The sequence below is a fragment of the Varanus komodoensis genome, unplaced genomic scaffold (genome assembly GCF_004798865.1).
Source record: "Varanus komodoensis strain SLA01 unplaced genomic scaffold, ASM479886v1 scaffold15, whole genome shotgun sequence".
NCBI lineage: Eukaryota > Metazoa > Chordata > Lepidosauria > Squamata > Varanidae > Varanus > Varanus komodoensis.
Window position 1 is genome coordinate 10,913,516 of NW_025335440.1, and position 20,755 is coordinate 10,934,270.

The 20,755-nt window shown below is 40.3% G+C and overlaps 1 protein-coding gene across 5 annotated transcripts in view; it reads right to left on the minus strand.

Annotated features, from left to right (window-relative positions):
- The window catches only part of PRKAG2 (protein kinase AMP-activated non-catalytic subunit gamma 2), a 240,642-nt gene that overhangs the window by 29,728 nt on the left and 190,159 nt on the right, over window positions 1-20,755 (minus strand). For all 5 annotated transcript variants that reach the window (XM_044424712.1, XM_044424714.1, XM_044424713.1 and 2 more), the window contains 3 exons: window positions 19,477-19,586; window positions 12,744-12,825; window positions 10,863-10,921 (listed from right to left, as the gene is read on the minus strand). In XM_044424712.1, the coding sequence (XP_044280647.1) occupies window positions 10,863-10,921; window positions 12,744-12,825; window positions 19,477-19,586 (251 nt within the window). The remainder of the gene's footprint in view (window positions 1-10,862; window positions 10,922-12,743; window positions 12,826-19,476; window positions 19,587-20,755) is intronic.

The following is a 20,755-nucleotide window of genomic DNA, read 5'->3' on the forward strand; positions in this document are numbered from 1 at the left end:
ATCAAGTCTGGAAAGCCAAATCTAACTTCCTTAATAGAAAGTCACATCCTTTTCAAATATACTGCTGACACTGAGCAAACCCAGAAAAATTAACAAAACAGTAAGTTACATAAAAAAATAATATCTATATATAAAGTAATCCCACAAAACATGTAAACACTCCTGAGTATGATAGTCATCTTCAGTGTATTAACCTTACCTACACACTGAATCTCAAAGATACTCATCAACCTATGCTCTGATATTTCATTAAGCAGCATATTCAAATTTAACCCAATCATTTGTTATGTATTTCTAGGCATTAATAGTCCCAAGTAAATTATAATCTCTGTTCACCACTGAACTTGCCGATTGGCTGTATGAAAGAGTATCTCCAATTGGTATCTATTTTGGCTTTGAACAGCCAGTTTGTCACAAGCATTAATCAAATGTATCACAGTAGGAATTGACACTTGGAGTTGTGAAATAAACAGTAATAAATATTTGAATAAAGGGTATTTTTGGATTCTAAACAATTATGAATAAAGTCATGAATACTGACATTCTGTCCAAACAGTCAAATATCAATGGAAAAAGCAGGCATCTCTGTCTCGTCCCTCTTCCAAGTGGAAAGAGGGCTGAGAAGAACCCACAGTTCATCACTTTAGCTATTGGGGTTGAATAAAACCTTTCAATGCATTTCTAAAATTTAACAGGAAGCAAAAAATGTATCAATGTCACAAAAATAAATGTCTAATACATTTTGTCAAAAGCTTTTTCAGCATCCAAAGAAACAATAGTAGTCCAATGCTGGCCAAATTCCAGTCAATACATTAATATTGATTTAAATTAACAAGAATTTCTCCAGTAAGTAGAAAGATCTTGGACTGTGCAGAAATGGATAGACTGACTTTATCGTTGAAGGAGAAAGAGGATACTGATTTCTATCAAACTTGGGACTCTTTTTATAATTGGCTGGAGAAACGGGACTTGGCGTAAATTTAGAGATGTTTTTCAAACTATGATTAACTGGAATTTGATATTAGAATGTTAAAAAATATGTAGTAGGAGGTTGACCCAGTGAATCCATGTTAATGTTTGTGATGGTTGATGTTTTTTTAGTCTTAGTTTAAAAATTTTAATATATATATATATATATATATATATATATATATATATGAATTTCTCCAGTAAGTATGATCCTTGCTCAGTTTGTAAGTTATCATAATATAGGTGTCATGTAACAATACAGAAAGTGAGCAAACTAAGCAGTTTTGGAACAAAGAAGCTAACAAACATCTGATTATTTAACATTAAAAAGAGAAACATCAAAGTGACAAAATCCAGCAGTTGAGGCAAATCTGAAAATTGAAACACCAAACAAACTGGAGAATGGTCTGAAATTGCCAAGATTTCAATCTTACAAGTTTTAATTTGGCTTATCAGAAATGGAGAAATCAACAAGTAATCAAATCAAATGCAGTTCTGCTATAAATGCCTAGAATTGTAGAACATATGTCTTTATTCTAATCTATTCCATTGCATAACTATCCTCAGAGGTTCAACTAATATTTATTATGCTGTACAATACCACATTGAATGAAATGAAAAAAGGCTTGGAAACAGAAAATGAAATAAATGAAAATCAAATAAACCAAATGGTGCCCACCTCTCACATGCAAAAAAAAGATCATTCCATAAAATATAACAACCCTCACAACTTGCAAATAAACAGGAAAAGGGTTAGATAAAAAGTTATGCTCCCAGTTTGTGTGCCAATATAATGCGCAAAAGGCTATTTTTAAAAGAATTATCTGTTTTATTAAGGAGAGGTGTAGCCACTAGGCGAAGAGCATTTTCTGCTGCTGCTCTCCATCTTTGGAACTCTCTCCCTAGGAAAATTCACCTAGCAATGTCTTTATTTTCCTTTCAGTGCCAGGCAAAGACATACCTTTTAAGGACATTTTTAACACTTAGCCCTGAATGCTGTGGCCCTTTTTTAAAAATTGCTTTTATAGATGTTTTAATCCGTTGTGTTTTAATAGGTTTTTATGTGTTTTATTTTGTTTTAATATGTTTATGTACTATAAGTCGCCTAGGAAGTCCTCGGCAGTTATAGGCAGTCTATAAAAACATGTATAAATTAACTTTTCATCTCCTTTTCTCTCTATTTACATACTCATAAATTACAGATCAACTATTAAATACATATGACCTATATTGAGTGATTGTGAAAATACACAAAATGATAAAATTTAAAAGAAGCATACATAGCAATAATAACAGCTATGTCAAACAGGTATTAAAGATTAAAAAGCCAAAGGAAGGCCTCCTGCCCTGGATAAGAAATGGTTGAATACCCTTAACTTTATCACTGCTCAGCAAGTAAGCATAAACTGAACACAAGGCTGACAGGAAACCAAATCAACTTCTTAAGTAGATTTGGTTGCAGAAGAATCAGAACAGCCTGCATTTATCTTTATGACAGAAATAAATTGTTCTGCTGCCTAGAGACTCTCTCTTTACTTAATCTTGCTAGGTAACAGCAGAAGGCAGCTGGGTCTCTGATATAATACTTCAAAATGGCTTCTGCTACAGAAATTCCCCTTTCTATAAGTAACCTCTGAAAAGGTTAGTTGGAAGAGGATAAGAAGACAATCAAGGGTAACACCCCTGATCAAGCCAGAACTCCAAGTTTAACCATCCCAATGTGGAGCTTGTATCACAAGTACTGCTCACATGCTTAAAACAGTTTCTGCTTCTTCAATCTTTCTTCTTCTTCTCTTTTCACTCAATGTACCCCACAGTAATCTCCCATTTTTGAACTATAACAATAGGTCAACTTTTTGGCAAGTGGGCCCTGCTCATCTGCAAGTACTTTTTAGCAGAATGAATGCTGAATTTGTTCTATGAACCAAAACCTGCCCACTGCAGCCTGAACACAATAGGTTGAGTTCAGGCAGAATGAGTTCTACCTTGCTGACATCATAAGGGTGGGAGGAAGAAAGCAAAAGAACGCAGAACTTCCATGAATTGGGGCTTCCTCAGGTGGTGAGGGCTTTCAAAGTGTAGTCCTCCAGTCACTTGTGGGCTCTAACAGGAGGTTTAGGGACATTTATTTAAGGGTTTCAGGAAGAAGCCATGACATGGCTATCTTCTGAAACTCACCTTTAGTAGACAAATTAGACACAGGCAGATTCTTCACCAGTCCCTCTGCTATGTTAAGTAGTTTCTTTATTTAACCCCTTATTCTTGGAGACCGAGCTTTTGCACTTCAATTGTAGCTCATGGCATTATCTGTGAATGGTCAAACAGAATGTTAGCTATCCATTCTAGACTCTTTGGAGCATGTGCTTTTGGCTGCTTAATGGCATGCTGGTGTTCCCTCTGCACACTTTTGGATTTGGAGGAAGACCCTGCACAAGATGTGATTGTCCCTTGGTACATTCTGTGTATCTGCATGTCAAGGAAGTAATGTGGCCCTGAAGTAAAGTGCTACCAGGATAAAAGACGGAGAATGACACCACTGCTATCAATGGGTGGGAGAGTGAGCTTCCACCATTTTCCTTGAAATCAACAGCTGAATCAATCACTTAAACATCTGTGTCAAACATTATTCAGCTATCTCAGAGTGCATTTGCACCCATTACCCACATGTGTACCATCATTAAGAACATCTTACAACTACAGAAGTTGTCTTTCGCATCAGCCTATATTACACTTACTAAAATAATGTACTTTCTCCATATAAAATACTGTTGAAACATACCATTGCCCATCTAAGTCCCCCTGCAGCTTCTCAGGAACTTGTCTTCTATAATAGCACACCACTCCACATGCTACTAGCTTAGTTCCTTACTTTTTCATTTAGAATTAATAGCCCACCCCATCAGCAACCCTTATACAAGTGTCTTCCAAAGGAAACAGAAATTTTAGCTCTTCTTGCAATAGCACCAAGCCTCTAAACTCTGTTGTTCCTTAATAAAGATCTCCTGTGGAGTTGCAAGAGACCAGGGGCTTCTCGGAGGAAAAACAGACTGGTACAGTTATAGGGGTCACACAGAAGGAAAGAGGGAGGGAGGGAGGATTCAGTGAAAATAATCTTCCCCAAAAGTGTGAGTTCATTGAAAATCCTTGGTACGGTCCTCCTTTCCCTGTTCTACAAGGATCATGGTATCACCCCCTATCTCCTCAGAACAATATATCTGCATACTCATTCTGCACAACCACAGCTAAATGGACCCAATGTCTCACTCATGCACCATGGTAAAACTACTACACTAGATTCAGAAATAATCGAAGGGGTGAAAACACTGGAGAATCTGTCATGCTGTGGTTAGGGACACAGCGTATTTCCCTGCCAGAGAGGATTCATGGAGCTGGGAAAGTACAGGTACATATAATTTTGTCAATTACAATTGATAAATCTGTCAAAGCAACACTCCAGAAACTGGGGTTTAACAGAGCTCTTGGATTTTCTAGATTGGGTTCTAAAACGGCTCCCTACTGGGTTCTAAAACTGCCGATTCCTGTTTTGATACCATGCAAGCCACAAGAACAAAAAGCATTATTACAATTGTCCTGCCCAGTTGGGAAAAAAAACACTTCTTTGTAGGAGCTGAAACTTCGCAGCATCTTTTAAACCATGTGCCATTTTTGGTATACAGTTTGGCTTGCTGACATTACTGCAAATGTAATGCTTTGAACAATGACTGGAATGTTTGTAGCAATGGAAAGAACTTGAGCTTTGGCATAGATATTTGGTACTCTACTACAATATAAACAGTTTGCCTAATCTAGAAACTCTAGCTTTCCTCACAGTGAAATGGAATCTGTATACAGCAACAAATATGGAAAACATCTGTACAATTTTGGAACATTCACAACTCTTACAGAATTAATACCACTGGATTTTATTGCCATATCAGTATGTGCATTATTATTTGAAGGCTTTGAAACTCACAATAAGCAGTGTAAAGATAATACTCTGGGCTTAGACCAGACCATGGTTTGTAGATGTACAGCCAGATTCCTGAATGATGCTCCTTCCCTTCCCTCTTCAGATGAATCCTCCTATGCTCTTTGCAGTACTAGCCAGACTCATTTCAACCACACAATTTCCCTGGTAAATTACAAATTGAAGCCATAGGTTGAAGGACATTTACAAACTAGGATTATAAATGCATATGCAACACAAAACCAAAGTGAACACTAGGAAAGAAAGAGGGGGATTATGCTGGAGGGAAGTCGAGAATGTAAGTGAATGAACAGGAAGTTTTGAGGCTGGCTCCCGATTCGAAAGGTCTATTTTGCAGGGAGACAAACACACAAATAAAATAAAAAACAATGATTTCTTTTTCAAAGGTGAGGAAAGCTATTGCACTGTTTGCAGCTTAACATTCACTAGAGCACATCTGATCTCTCATGTCAAGTCAATGTCAAACATAACGGCCCATTCTGTGGATCAGGAACATGCTAAAGACTCATGTGTTCCTGCTTGTGTGTCAATTTCCTCCTCCATTACACCTTGTTTTATCTAATCTTGGTTTACCAAATTTAGAGCAAACCAAGAAATGGAAAAGGGGAAAGGAAATTATCCAGGGAGCAAAGGAAGAGGAATGAACAAACCTTCAATATATTTCAGATCCTCTAACCATAGTATGGAGCATTCCTTGAATTGTGCCTATTGACTGATTCCATCATGGAATTCATTAAAACTACTTAGTGAATTCACGGTTTTAGTAGCCCAGTCTGAGCAAGGCAATTCATTTTCTACACATTAAATGGCTGATAGCAATTTGTGCAAAAACAAGTATCTTGCTTCTCCTGCTCTATTAATTTAGAATCCAACAGAGTTAATAGGTACTTTACAGTGTAGTTTTTTCCAAATGAAGAACACTATTCAAATATAATTAATTCTCACCACTGCTATTCCTTTTAATATAAAGGCAAAATGACCTCTGATTTTGCTAATCAAGTGGAAGAGTAGTACTGGCATGCATCTTCTAGATGAAAAAACTAAATACAAAGTATTAAACAACTAGGGTAAAGGAAGTCTTTGTAATCCTAGAAGTGAGAAACCAGTACTAATGAATGAGCCAAGCATAATGGAGACCTGGGCGGGAGAGGGAGGGGATGTTGCCCTCTCCCAGTTGTGCCCGCCCGGGTATCTGGTTCAACACTGTTCACGCCCAGAAGGGAGGGGAGGGGGAGTCGCGTTGGTTTACAGAGCCTCCATCTCTCTCACGGGTCTTCCGGTCCCTTTGAGACCAGGGCTGGAGTGCCTCTACTTGGTGTTGGGCGAACGAGACAGATTGGGGATTCTATTGGTGTACCGTGCACCTTTCTGCCCAGCAGTCTCCCTATCTGAGCTGACAGAGACCGTCTCGGACCTGGTGTTGAGGACCCCCAGGATGTTGGTCCTGGGGGACTTCAATCTCCATGCCGAGTCTGGACTGACCGGGGCGGCTCAGGACTTCATGGCCTCTATGACGGCCATGGGCCTGTCTCAACACGTCACTGGCCCTACCCATGAACGTGGACACACTCTGGACCTGGTATTCACGACGGGGCAGGTAGAGGATGACCTGAGGGTGAAGAACTTATGTTTGACTCCCCTGTCATGGTCAGATCACCTCCTGGTGAGGTTTGTGCTCGAGAGCGGCCTCTCCCTCTATAAGAGTGCGGACCCGATTGTATGGGCCCGCCCCCGGAGCCGGATGGATCCGGATGGATTCCTGGGGGCCCTGGGGGAATTTCCGGCTGACAAGACTGGTGCTCCTGTCGAGGCTCTGGTCGAACTGTGGAACGGAGAGATGACCAGGGCTGTGGACACAATCGCTCCTAAGCGTCCTCTCCCACCGGGCAGAGTCCGCTCTTCCCCTTGGTATACACCTGAATTACGGGCGATGAAGCAAGTTGGGAGACGGCTAGAGCGTAGGTGGAGGAAATCACGGGATGAATCTGACCGAACACACTTGAGAGCCCACTATCGGGCCTATGCTGTGGCGGTGAAGGCGGCGAAAAAGAAGTTTTTTTCTGCTTCCATTGCCTCCTCACAATGCCGTCCAGCGGAGCTTTTTCGAGTGGTGCAAGGCCTGGTTCTCCTGGGTCCTAAGGAAGATCCGATGCCACCCTCAAAGGCCCGCTGTGACGACTTTGCCAGGCATTTCAGGGAGAAAATCGCTCAGATTCGTCACGAGCTGGACTCCACTAATGGATCAGAGGTCTCTGAGGAGTCGCCAATGCCACCGTCTGGTCCAAAATTACTGGAGGAATTTCAATTATTGCGGCCCAATGATGTGGACAAGGTGCTTGGAAGAGTACGTCCCACCACGTGCCTATTGGATCCTTGCCCGTCTTGGTTAATAAATAACTCCAAGCACGGGATTGGGACCTGGATTTTGGAAGTGGTTAACGCTTCTCTGAGGGAGGGTCGAGTGCCTGCCCCTTTAAAGGAGGCGGTAATACGACCGGTCCTGAAGAAAGCGTCACTGGATCCAGAGATGGCCACTAACTATAGACCTGTGGCCAACATCCCATTTCTGGGCAAGGTGCTGGAGCGAGTGGTGGCGGGACAACTCCAAGCACTCTTGGAGGAAACTGATTATCTGGATCCTTTTCAGTCCGGCTTCAGACCCGGGTACAGTACTGAATCTGCCTTGGTCGCCCTGTACGACGACCTGTGCAGGGAGAAGGACAGGGGGAGTACATCCCTGTTGGTTCTTCTGGACCTCTCGGCGGCTTTCGATACCATCGACCATGGTATCCTTCTGGATAGACTTGCGGGATTGGGGGTTGGAGGCACTGCTTTGCAGTGGTTCCGCTCCTATCTCAACGGTCGATTCCAGAAGGTAGTGCTGGGGGACCATGTCTCTACGTCATGGCAGCTATGCCATGGGGTACCACAGGGCTCCATTCTATCCCCTCTGCTATTTAACATCTATATGAAACCGCTGGGAGAGGTCATCAGGAGGTGTGGGCTGCGGAATCATCAATACGCTGATGATACCCAGCTTTACCTCTCATTCTCCACTAATCCAGGTGAGGCAGTGGCTGTGCTGAACCGGTGCTTGGCCGAGGTAAGGGAATGGATGAGGGCCAATAAACTGAAACTCAACCCAGACAAGACGGAGGTCCTGTTGGTTGGCGGATCGGGTTTCGGAGAGGGTGGATTTGACCTGGTCCTGAATGGTGCAACACTCCCTCTTAGGGATAAGGTCCGCAGCTTAGGTGTACTCCTCGACCCGGAGCTTTCTTTGGAAGCTCAGGTGACAGCGGTAGCGAGGAACGCCTTCCTTCAGCTTCGGCTGATTAATCAGCTGCGCCCCTACCTGGAATACGACTGCCTGGCGACGGTGACACACGCGCTGGTGACTTCCCGCCTAGACTTCTGTAATGCGCTTTACGTGGGGCTTCCCCTGAAGACAGTCCGAACACTTCAATTGGTGCAAAATAGAGCTGCCAGGTTGCTGACGGGGACGGGGCGTTATGCTCACATGACTCCAGTCCTCCATCAGCTTCACTGGCTTCCCATTGAAGCCCGGGCCCAATTCAAGGTGTTGATTATGACCTACAAAGCCCTAAACGGCTTGGGTCCTGGCTACCTGCACGAGCGCTTACGTCCGTATATGCCCGACCGCCCTTTGAGATCTGCGGGAGAGTCCCTTCTCCGGGAACCCTCCATGAAAGAAATTAGGAGAGTAAGTACCCGGAGGAGGGCTTTCTCTGCGGTGGCGCCCAACCTATGGAATTCACTCCCCAAAGAGGTCTGCCTGGCACCGTCGTTACTGGTTTTTCGGCGCCAGGTAAAGACCTTTCTATTTAAACATCATTTCAATTGTTAAAACATATGATCTGGCCTGGGCAACTTCTTCTTCCTTCTCTTTCCCCTCCTATATTTTTATTTTATACTGATAATTTTAATTTTGTATTTGTAAATCAATGTATTTTTTGTATTGTTATATTTAATGGTAATTTATTATGTACTATTGTATTTCAATGTATTTTATCATGTTGTAAGCCGCCCCGAGGTTTCGGCAAGGGGCGGCATAGAAATGTTATAATAATAATAATAATAATAATAATAATAATAATAATAATAATAATAATGAAGTACTTAGTACTAGTACTAGCAGTTAGCTGCTATTGGACATGGTAAAACCACTTCAGGACATCAGAAATGTGTAAGCTAGCTCTGCTTTGAAGGTGACAACCACCAATCACAGATGAGCTGTTTGTTCTTAATATGACAGTAAACTTTGGCTCATGCAACTGAACACCCTTCCATCCACCAAATTTGCTCCATAAAGTAACTAAGCTTTGTCCAACAGCTAGAGCACTCACTAGGAATTTTTCTCTACCTAGGTGCTCAGGTGCTTTCGTGTCAACTCCCCAGCTCACCTCAGTACTCCAGAGATCAACCAGAAATGTGACAGAACCTTCAGCTGGAAAACTCTCAAGTGTCCTTGGAAAACCATAATGGATTCAGATGGCTATGTGAGGGGACCTGATTTTCCCTGTGGAGGAGGGCAGGACATGTTCCAATGGAAGAAAGCTCAGGAAACCAAGGTTCAATTTGGATGCCAGGAAGTACTTGCTGGGAATCAGGACCCCTAGGGTATCAAATGAGCTTCCATGGGAGGCGGTTGAAGCCCCATCGGTGAGGGTGTTCAAGGATAGGCCGGACATGCAAACGGTAGGCATGTCATGTGTAGAGCCGGCTGGAGCTGGCGGTCAGACTAGATGTCCCAGGAGGACCCTTCTGACTTGCTTTGTTTCTATGTTTCTAGAGGTGAACCATTTTAATATGTTCCCCATCCTTGCAGGGAAGAGTTGCTGTTTCTCTGAATCTCAACAGGCAGTGAACTGACCATAAGGAGGCAATTAATTCAAAAGTCTCCCACTTTCAGAGCATTATCCCATGTCCAGTTGAAAAAAACAAATCCAGAGTTTTATTAGGTACATGCTTTGGACCAATTATAGGTTAACAATCCCCATGCTTTTTGTGAAGCCCATGAAATCCCAAGCAACTCCAGACAGGGTACCCTCGGCAAGGATGTTAATTTCCCCCCAGACCAATGGCCTGGGGGACTTTAGTATCATAACTGAAATCACCTCTGTCAGTGCAGGTAAGGAGTCTGGTGGGCAGTACAACTATAGAATCTTTAAGACCAGATGCAAACCCCCCAGAAAGCCTGGAGGGACAGATAGCATTCCCAGATCAACGGCCCTTCCTTGAATCTCGGGTCTTCCTTAATGCTGAACTAAGTACTCTGGTAAGCCTATTAGGGAAGGTCTCTTAATTTTCTCATAGAAAATATATGAGTCTGTCAATAGTCAATACTTATGGTATTCCCTGTAAGCAGTCAAGATGTTCATGATAATTCCATGATGTCATAATAGCAAAGCCTACAGTGTGTGTGTTACAGACTGGAGGCATATCGTGAGCCGAGGTACCACTGCACTTATTCTCTATACTATATCTAAGTGCCTATTCTCTCCACTGTACATGTTTTCAATAAATACTGTGTTACATTCATGTTATTTTTGCTTTTTATATTGATTTGGACATGCTATGGTTAACTGAGCCATGAAGAGGGAAGGGAGGGAGAGAGAGAGAGAATGACTCTCTCTTTATTAGTCACCCCAAAGTTGGGCAACTTGGTTACACAGTAACTAATTGTAATTTTAAAAAACCTCCTGAACTGGTCACTTTTTAGACTTTATTTAAGAACAAAACTTCTTTCAAACGACAGTATTGTTCTGCCACACATCCATCCAGTTTCCCATCCAGTTTCAACAATTAAATACACTGTAGCAGTATTTTTATTTCAGGCATGCGATTTTGCCAAAAATAGTTGCAATAATGAGATGATACCTACCATTGGAGACTTATAGTATCTATGCAATATATTAATGAAATCTGTAATAGTTAACATTCCTGCAATGAGATAAAGGGAAAATGTTTTACATTTGAGCTTTTGATCACATCTTATTTTCACCCTGCTACCAACAAGTTTTAATTGCTTAAATGCTTTCTCCCTAATGTAAATTGACAGAATAGCCTTCCCAACTGTGTACACTTCAGATGTCTTGGGCATCTATGGTTTGTTCCCATAGTGCCAGGTTATGGTTGTCATTACATTGGAATAGCATTGAAAGCTACAATGAGAGGCCATATAGCTCAGTGATAGCACATTTACTTTTTTAAAATTTCATGCCTTTACATAGGAGAGAAACAAGTTATATGTCCAGACATGCATTTTATTACTAGTTTATTGGTATATATAAAGAAAATCTCATTAATCAGAAATATCTTGCAGAGATCTGGAGGCCCCTCTGCGAAAGAAAGATTGGAAACCACTAATTGCATAGTCTCATAAAGTCCAGTCATATATGACTGCAGTGTATTACACCATGTCTTAAAAATGTTTTGTGTAATTATCATAAAAGCAAGGTCTAGAATGATATTCCAGGAGAGAAAAAAGAAGCTGGATTTTAAAAATACTGCTAATGCACTTTGCCTGTAAATGAAACTGCTTGGCTTGTGATAGTTGCTACTTATCTTCAGCAAAACTGAAAATAATTCCCAAGCACCCAAAATATTGATGTTCAAACTTAGGAATCACTTTTCACTTTTTTGCAGAACTGGGTCTTAAATAATGAAGCTGGCTCCCTAGAATTGGATCCACAAAGTACCCAGAGTCCCAAACTTTGAAAATGTCCACTGTTGCTGTTAGTTGCGAAGTCATGTCCGACCCATCTTGACCCCATGGACAACATTCCTCCAGGCCTTCCTGTCCTCCACCATCCCCCAGAGTCTACTTGTCCATATCAAACCTCAAATATATAACACCTCTTGTTCTGCCATCAAGCACATTTTTAATTTTATCTTTTCAATCCATCCTGTGATTTGAGGTCTACTCTAAGTGTAATGGGCAAGTATGGATTCCCACAATGTGAATGGGCTATACCTTCAATTAATTACACACTCACCCTGCCCTAGGAAAAAATTAGGAAGCTTCTTGTAAAGAAATCACAACTCCCAGTGATCTGAGCATGGAAAACTGTGGCTTCTTTAAACTCAAGTTAAACTAAAATAAACTAGAATCTGAAATCACAATGTGTGTTGTCAACAATTACAAACAGTTATTGAACACAACAGCTCACCTGAATTCAGACATCACTGGGAAATGAAGTTTGTTTCAAGTCAGCAGCTCCCAATGGCTTCTTCATTGGTATGAGAAAAGAAGATGAAGCAGTCCTTGGAAAAGTATTCACCTCCTCCCCTTGACTTTTCCACATGTTGTTGTATTATAACCTGATATTGCACCAGATTTAATTGGCATTGCTACCCCTTGATGTACACAAGATACTCAATACACTGAAGGTGCAAAATATTCTTATTGCAGCACAAATGTGTTATGTAACCTGTGTACACTAAAAGTAAACAAACAATGCCAGTTAAATTCATTTCATTCCCTGGTTTAACAGAACAAAACATGGAACATTCAAAGGGTGGAGGTGGTATGAATACCTCTGCAAGACAGTACAAGAGGCTCAGACAGACAGGGGCTCATTTGGGTTTGCTCATATAATCAGAAAACTCCATTTCCCATTGCATCTGAACCAGACCGAAGCCTTATTTGAGAAAAACCTTGAGAAAACAGGTAACTGTAGGGAAGCAGCAAAAATCACCATTTCACTATATCATGAAGTTATAGCTCTACTCCAAAATTTTGTACTAATAAACATTATCCTACCTACAAAGCTTTGTTTTTTACTCTCCCACAGTGGAGCTGCTCGGACACCATTTGCCACCAAGGCAAAGAAAGCCTTCTTTACCTGAAAAAAAAATAATAATGAGGTAATTAAAAGGAGATACCTGATCAATCCTCTTACTTTTTGAAGACATGCTAGACAGTTGCAACAACTGCAAGAGAAGAATATGCTTGCTAAAATTCTTCCCTCAGTTAATATAAAAATGCAGTTAAAGCCTGAAAAAGGTAAAAGGACAAACTGAAATATTAGGAAATTTGCCATTGCACTGCTTCAATGCCCCCCACCAAACCACCACCACCACCCTAGGCATATAAAGGACGTAGAGGGAGCTGAGAAGCACCTATTTTAAAATGCCAAGATAAATGCAGTAATCAAAATAAAGCAGCAAAAGGGGAGAACACAACAGTTGGAATACTGCAAGACACACACATGTGGGCCTGGAACTGGACAAATTAATGGAGAAGAAGACTACTAATGGCTACTATTCCTGAAGAGCAGGTAGTTGTTGTGGCACTCATCCCTGCTTATGGGTTCTTGTGGGCAGCTGGTGAGCATTGTATACATGCAATGCTGAACTAGATTCAACATGGCAATTATTATGACCAGCAGGGCAGTGATCGGTAGCATTAAACATCTTTTCAAAGTTTGCATTGAAGGAAAAAATGGACAAAGACCATCTGGCTGAAGGTCAGTATAATAAATCCCACAAGCACGAACATTAAAATCATGCCCCGTGACTCCCTGCAGTGCTACAAAAAAGGCTCAAACTCAAAAGGCTTACAAGAGTCTTTATACCACCAACCGCTCTATTAACTGTAGCCAACTGCAGCATGTAATATAACCTGCTAGACAAATCTTAGCAGAACATAATCAGGACTGGGTATAATAATACAAAATACATGCACAAACACACACACACACCCCCATCAATTACTACCTCAGGGTCAGTGGGCCTGTTGACAGGACAAAGTGATAATCTCACACACACACATGCGCGTTTTGAAGAACTAGATTCTAGGAATCTGTACCTTTTAGTGCTGTTGTTGTTATATGCTGTCAAGACATTTCTGACTTACAGTGACTCTATGAATGAATGCCCCCCAAAATATCTTGTCCTTGACAGCCCTTCTCAGTAAATGTAAACCCAAGGATGTGGCTTCCTCTATTGAATGAATCCATCCCATATTTTGTCTTTCTCTTCTTTTACACCACTGTTTTTCTGTCAGCTTCCTATACTACTGCAGACCACAGACAGAATAGTTCAGCAGTATGTGTCAATACAGTTTTACTTATACGTTAAATACATTAGATTTTAATTAAGAGAAATATGTCTAGTTATTATATTCAAGTACATTTCTATGTATACCACACTCTGAGAAACATTTCGGATATAAAAAGTCGATTTTCTCTCAATGTTCTAAGAATGTATTTTAAATATACATCTGACCATTGTCATTTATAACGATACCCTGTCAAATATGCCCCAACCTTGAGCCTAAGGAAAACTGAGTTTTAAATGTGTCTACCCATGTATCCTTCCTTCCAAAAATGTTAAGATACTTTAACAGAGCTTAAAATACTACAATTCCAAACCAAATTAACTCTGACCCATACTTTTCATTTTTACGTCATCACACGATATGAGTTTTTATCATTTCTTGAGTACTTTCTCAGGTATCAAAAACCCAACTTAAACCTTCCTTTTTTGGTACAAGCTTAATTTTACCTTTGATAACTGAGATTGTAATGCTGAATACAATTACTAGGGACTAAGTTCCACATCAGTCAAATGAGATTTATTATCTGAATAAGCATACTAAGGATGGCATGATGAATCAAATCTAACAGAACCAGGAAAAAAGGGAAGCAACTCCTTTTAGGATCCATGATTTCAAAGAAAGAACAAGGGTTAAAAAAACTGCCATACAGAAAAGACTACCATAGTGATCTGTGGACATATATGAGTGATTTCAAAATATCACTGGTCTTCATTAGTTAGTTTTTACACAGCATTCAACTATTCTGAAGCTGAACACACAAAATCCCCCTCAAACCCAGCTGCCATATTTTTGATTCTTGCCCTTCATTTGGTCTTAGTAATAAGCTAAACTTAGTGTGAAATCATTTACCCGAACATTCCACCAATTCCAGGGACAAAGCAGCTAGATGTCTGAGTTACAAGAATTTTGTTCACTTCAAATAGATAATGCCGTGATCACATAATTACCATGTAACACACAAATAACATTGTCTAGCAAATAAGAACAGACTGACCCACATAGTGTACTTCTTTAATATACAGTACTTAGTAATTTTTTCATGTCCCTTGTAACTAATTAAGCGTATCAATTTTAATTCCCATCTTTTAAAGCTCTTGTATGTGTTTAGGAACTTTGGCTTCATTTTTTTCCTATAGATTACACATTATTATAAATGACATCAGCATCAACTGATTAAGGCTATGATCCTATGCACGTTTATCTATGAATAAGATCTAATGAACTCAGTGGCACTTACTTTGAAGTAAACAGTTAATAGGATTAACCTATTACTATAACAGAAGAGTAGCAGAGATACTATAGCCAAGCAGCTGAACTCTTATTATCCACAGCATGGAGATTCAACTTCAGAACTCCAGCATTTCCAAAATAGGAGAAAGATCCAATCTAACGGCTTCAGTGCACTGCATCATTATGAAACAGACATTCCTACCCTCCCTTGTCTTCCCACACAGGTTTCACAAGGAGTTTTATAATTCTAGCTGGAGACAGGACAAAGACATTTCTAACTGTCTCCTCCTATCCAAAACCAGTCCATTATCAATCTTCTTGTGATCTGCAGCAGACTTTTAAAGAGCAAGTTCCTAAACATAAAACTGGCCAATATTAACTTTTGTTCTTCGTTTTTTTTAAACCTATAACTAACAAGTATCTTGTAACAGACATTTCTCCTCCTGGAATAGCTACTGGCTTAATATTTTTGGGGCATTATTATTATTGCTAAGAGCTTTGTAGTGTAAATTTATTTTGGTAAGGAATGAGCATGCATGACTCAAGATCACAATCTGAAGAAGATGGCAACAGGTATATTTAACTGCAGATTATTTTGCTTTTCATCAGGGTATTCTTTTATTGTGTTCCTCTTTGGGGATCATACGTTATGTTACCACATAGCTCTGTAACAGAAGGGATGGTTTGTATGAAGAAATTTCTAAGTGCAATCTCTGGATCAGAGAGTTGGTACTACCTCTTGTAGAGACCCTGAGAATTCACTGTTAAGAGTCAACAGTTTGGTCTGACTGACAAACAGAGCCTGATCGAGCATAAGGTAGCTTCCTACGTTTCACCACTTTGTTCCACTCATTAAATCTAGAGCTCTGAGCCTATGCTGCTCCCCAGTGGTGGCATAGCCTTGTGAGATTCCCTTCAGGTGGAGTTATACAATGCAGGTTGCTCCCTGGTCTCTGCAGTTCTTCCAGTGGTCATCTGTACATTCATACAAATGGACTCTGGGCTTTTATGGAGCTTCTTTCAGGAAAGTTCTATACAGAGGAATTACGGACAGGAACCCTTCCCCACCATCTCAGCACTCATGCTCTTAGCGAGTTCCTGACTATTCCCTTAGTTTAATTTATTAATTATTAATTTATTTATATCCTGCCTTTTTCCTACAAAGGGCTCAAGGCAGCTTACATCTCTTCCTCCATCTTATCCCCACAACAACAACCCTGTGAGGTAGGTTGGGCTGAGAGTCTATGAGTGTGGCCTCAAGACCAACAGAAAAGAACACAAATAATTTCAATATCCACTCCATATATGATTTGTCCAATGATTTGTAATGATTTCTAATGTGCCTTAACCAACTTCAGTATGGACAGAAACATAGGAATGGGAAATAACAGATGACTACTCAAAGAGCCATAGTGGCAGATGAGTAGCCTGCGTTTCTTCCTCATGATCTCTGTATAGCAAATATATGGTAAAACATCAGGATGGCTTACTGCAAGACAGGTCCATGTTGTCACTACAGTATCAAAGAGAGGACCACATGGCCAAAGGAGCAATCACCTCTTCTGACCATGTCGCAGATCAACAGACATCTAACAGTAGCACGCTCCTCCCAACTCCTCTCATCAATGTACTCTTGGATGATTCAAGAGCTGGAGTCCAGCCAATCTGAATGCTAACATTACAGCATGAACAACCCAGCCAGATGGTTTTTGAGAAGATACAGGATGTCCATTCCATTGGCCCTCTAACAAACCAAAAATTGAGGCATTTCCCAAAGTGATTCTGTTCTTGATAAGGGTCTTCAGATACAAAGGGCATATAGTGTGTTCCTCACTGTCAGTACCCATGAAGGAAAAAGGATAGGTGAGAGGATTTCCTGGTTCAAATGGAAATCTGACACAGCCTACATGTTGCTATCCATGTGGAATAATGATACTCCAGTAATGCACACAATTCACTGGATCTGTGGGGTCCTCTGGGCTGAAGTAACTATTAGGAATGCCACTTTCCAAGAGAAAAAGGTGAAAAACTGCTATGGTCAGAGGTTCAAGAAATTGTAGTATTAATGCCTGGAGAACCATGGATAAAGTCTAATGTGAACAGGAATCCAAACTGGAGAGGCAGTATTTTAAGCCCCTTTGGAAAACCATGAATGTCAAGGGTGCAAGAATACTGAGAAACACTCAATGGCTGTATAAAAAGCTGAGAGCCCCATGTTGTATAGAAGGTCCCACACTGGTGATATCACACAGAGTGACTGGGAGCCAGTCATCCAAATATAGCTAGACCTAGATCCCTTCAAGGCAGGAATAAGCACAGAAAATACACATTTTATGAACATCCTGAGCTCCATTGCCAGTAGAACAGAAGCAAGACTCAAGTAAGAGGTCTCCACAGAATCAAGTTCCTATAGGCCTTCAACCTCATAACTAATGCCTGCTGAATGTTCTGGAACATTCCAGACAACGTTGTATCAACCCTTCAATGGTGGACAATTCTTTCCAACTTCAGGAGAGTACTGCATTTATCCAGCCACCTCCAATGGCCCAGTGTGGAAATTTTGCTATTCAAGGCATTTGGTCTACAAAAATTGCCTCCTCTCAATTCATTCTTTTGGAAATGAATTGATAGGAGACATTGTTTGTAGACCAAAATGGCAGTATGGAAAGTTCTGCAAGCTTAGCCTCCACAGAAATCATGTTCATATCATGAGTAGTATGTCACTTGAATAAGCAGGGAGCAGTAAGATTGATGGAAGATATCTCCCCTAGCAAACAGAAAACTCAAAGCTGTTAAGTGGGATTGGAACACTTAAAACTGATAAGTGACAGCAAAGAGAAGGTAACACTGAGTGTTAGGAAAGGGCTTTCTCGGCACTCCAATTATGGAACCAGTTCTGCAGGGATGTGTGCCTGGTATATTTTGGTGCCAGGTTAAAACCTTTTAATTTTCCCAGTATATTGTTAAATAATACTATAATGTTATGTATAATGATTATGTTATTGGATTTTATACTGGTTTTATTTCTATGCCATTGGCATTTTGTGATTTGGTTTTATTCTTGTATTATTACTATTTACTGTTATCTGATTGATGTTGTGCTCTGCTGAAGGTAACTACCTTGTGATATACTATATATTATGTTTTTCAGGTTTTTAAAAAATTGTTCACTGCTCTAAGAGTTGTTGCTAATTGAATGATCTATAAAAGCCTTAAATAAACAAACAAATAAATAACCCTTCATGATTTTGTTGCATGTGGTAGTAGGTTATCCACTGACTAATGGTACAAATTGTATGTACATCTACTCTGCCCTAAGTCCCATTGTGCTCAAGGAAACCTAGTCTCAGGTTGGCTACTTAAGAATGTCACTGCACTATCAGAAAAACATGAAATGAATCCACCTATACAGCTAATCAATTACCTAAAATGGGAGAATCAGAGTCTTAGTATCAGATTTTAATGCCATGAGGGTAAAAATTTTACATAGAAAGACTACTTTTTTCCTTCAGGCTACCTTTCCCTGGCATGGTACAATTCAGATGTCACAGATTACTAGTCCTGTCATCCACAACCAACATGGGCAGTGGTTTTGAATAACAGTTGTGTTCCTCTCAAGATAGTTTGGACTGCATAATCTATCTGGTCAATAATATACGTTTGTTCTTTTCAGAGACTAAGCTTTGAGGTTGTTGTGTTTAACTCTTAGATTGATAAAGAAATGCATTTTATGCAAAAATCTATTGAGGCAGACTAGTGGTTGTTTTTATTTGCTATTACGTTCAAGAAGATAATGTCACTATACGGTAGAATAATGTTTCTAGAAAAATGCATCATCTTGTTTAAACTGAAAAGATGCTTTTCAAGTTAATTCATTAAGCAAGGGATGAATTTTGAGTCAACCAGAAATGTTAGTTTATGGTCAATGTAGTTAATTTAAAATATATAATTTGTAAGAAGCACAGAAGTCTCTTGGAAAAATAACTCTTCAAATCAAATATAATCTGTTGTTGACATTTGATAGCTGTTTCTAGACTGCTCCTTTTTAAAATATTAAAAAAGCCTCTGCAAGTATTAAAAGCCTGAAGTTACATGCAATGTTGGGCTCTGAAATTAAGGCCATCTGTTTCTTAGAAGACAATCAAATCACATATAGCTCTTAGATTACTATAAAGGCAAGGGATCCTGAAAAAGGAAAACTCACCTGTAGTGTAGTGTCAAAAACTACAAGCTTTGAGCTTGTTGGAACAATATCATAACATTTATGTGACCTCATGAATCGCATGTAGATGTCACTTTCTGATTCACCAACAGCTGCAAGAAAACATTGGAAAGATTTTGTAAGAAAATGCTCAATGCATTTGACTGCTATTCCAAGTGCAAAGTGGAATTTTCAACATTTGAATCTTCCTCTAAATTTTCCTACCCCTAACCCTTTTCTAACTGAAAATAACAGTTCTAATACTACTTCTTATATTCATGACTCTCAGGCAAGGTACATACTTGAGTGAAAAAAATTGTAACAAGAGGGTGATCTGACACAGTGGAGACATGCACACAGGAATACAACAGAAAAAATTAGTATCTGTGCTTGTTTTTTTGCCAGTTGTGTTTTAGGTCACAACATTACTACTGAACAATTTAAGGCTTTTATTGATCACCTTTCTAACAGTGACCCAAAATGGTCTATTGTACAATGAATCAGAAGGAACATGAACATGACAAATGGAAACAAAACAAACACAACCCTCCCCCAACTTAAGATTATTACAATTACAGTGGTACCTTGGCTCACGAACGCCTTGATTCATGACCAAATTGGGTCACAAACAAAAATTTCATGAAAATTTTGACTTGGGTCACGAACTCCACTTTGGGCGGTGACCAAGATCGCAGCCATCTCCCCCGCCCCCCCACTGAGTGGGGAGATGGCCAGGATAGCAGTTGCGTTCGTGCAGGGAAGACGTGCGTGATCACAGGCACGCTCCTGCAGGAAAGACGGGCGCAATCTCGGCCATCTCCCCCCACCAGCCAGCATGATCGCGGCCATCTCCCCCCCCCCAAGTGGGGAGATGACCACAACCACAGTCATGTTTGTGCAGGGAACACATGCATGATCACAGCTGTGCTGTGCCCGTCTTTCCTGCAGGAGCGCATCCATGCCAGGATTTCTTTGAGAAGCACCACCCCAACATAACTGTAACGAAGAGAGTGTTGAATCTGATGAACAATAACGTGGTCTCACATTTCTGGAGGGTTATGCAGCACAGGAAAAAACAAGTGGCTATAGACAGATTTTTCACCAAAATTGACCCTACAACTAAGAGACAAAGAAGAGAGGAAACCCCTGAAAGAGATCTCCTCATGTCCTTATGGAGGGGAACTCTCCATCAAAACAATAACCTCCCCCGCAACCTAGGTTAGTGTTCTCCACTGTACTGTACAGTACTTTATTTCAAAATGTCTGATTTAAAAAATAGTTA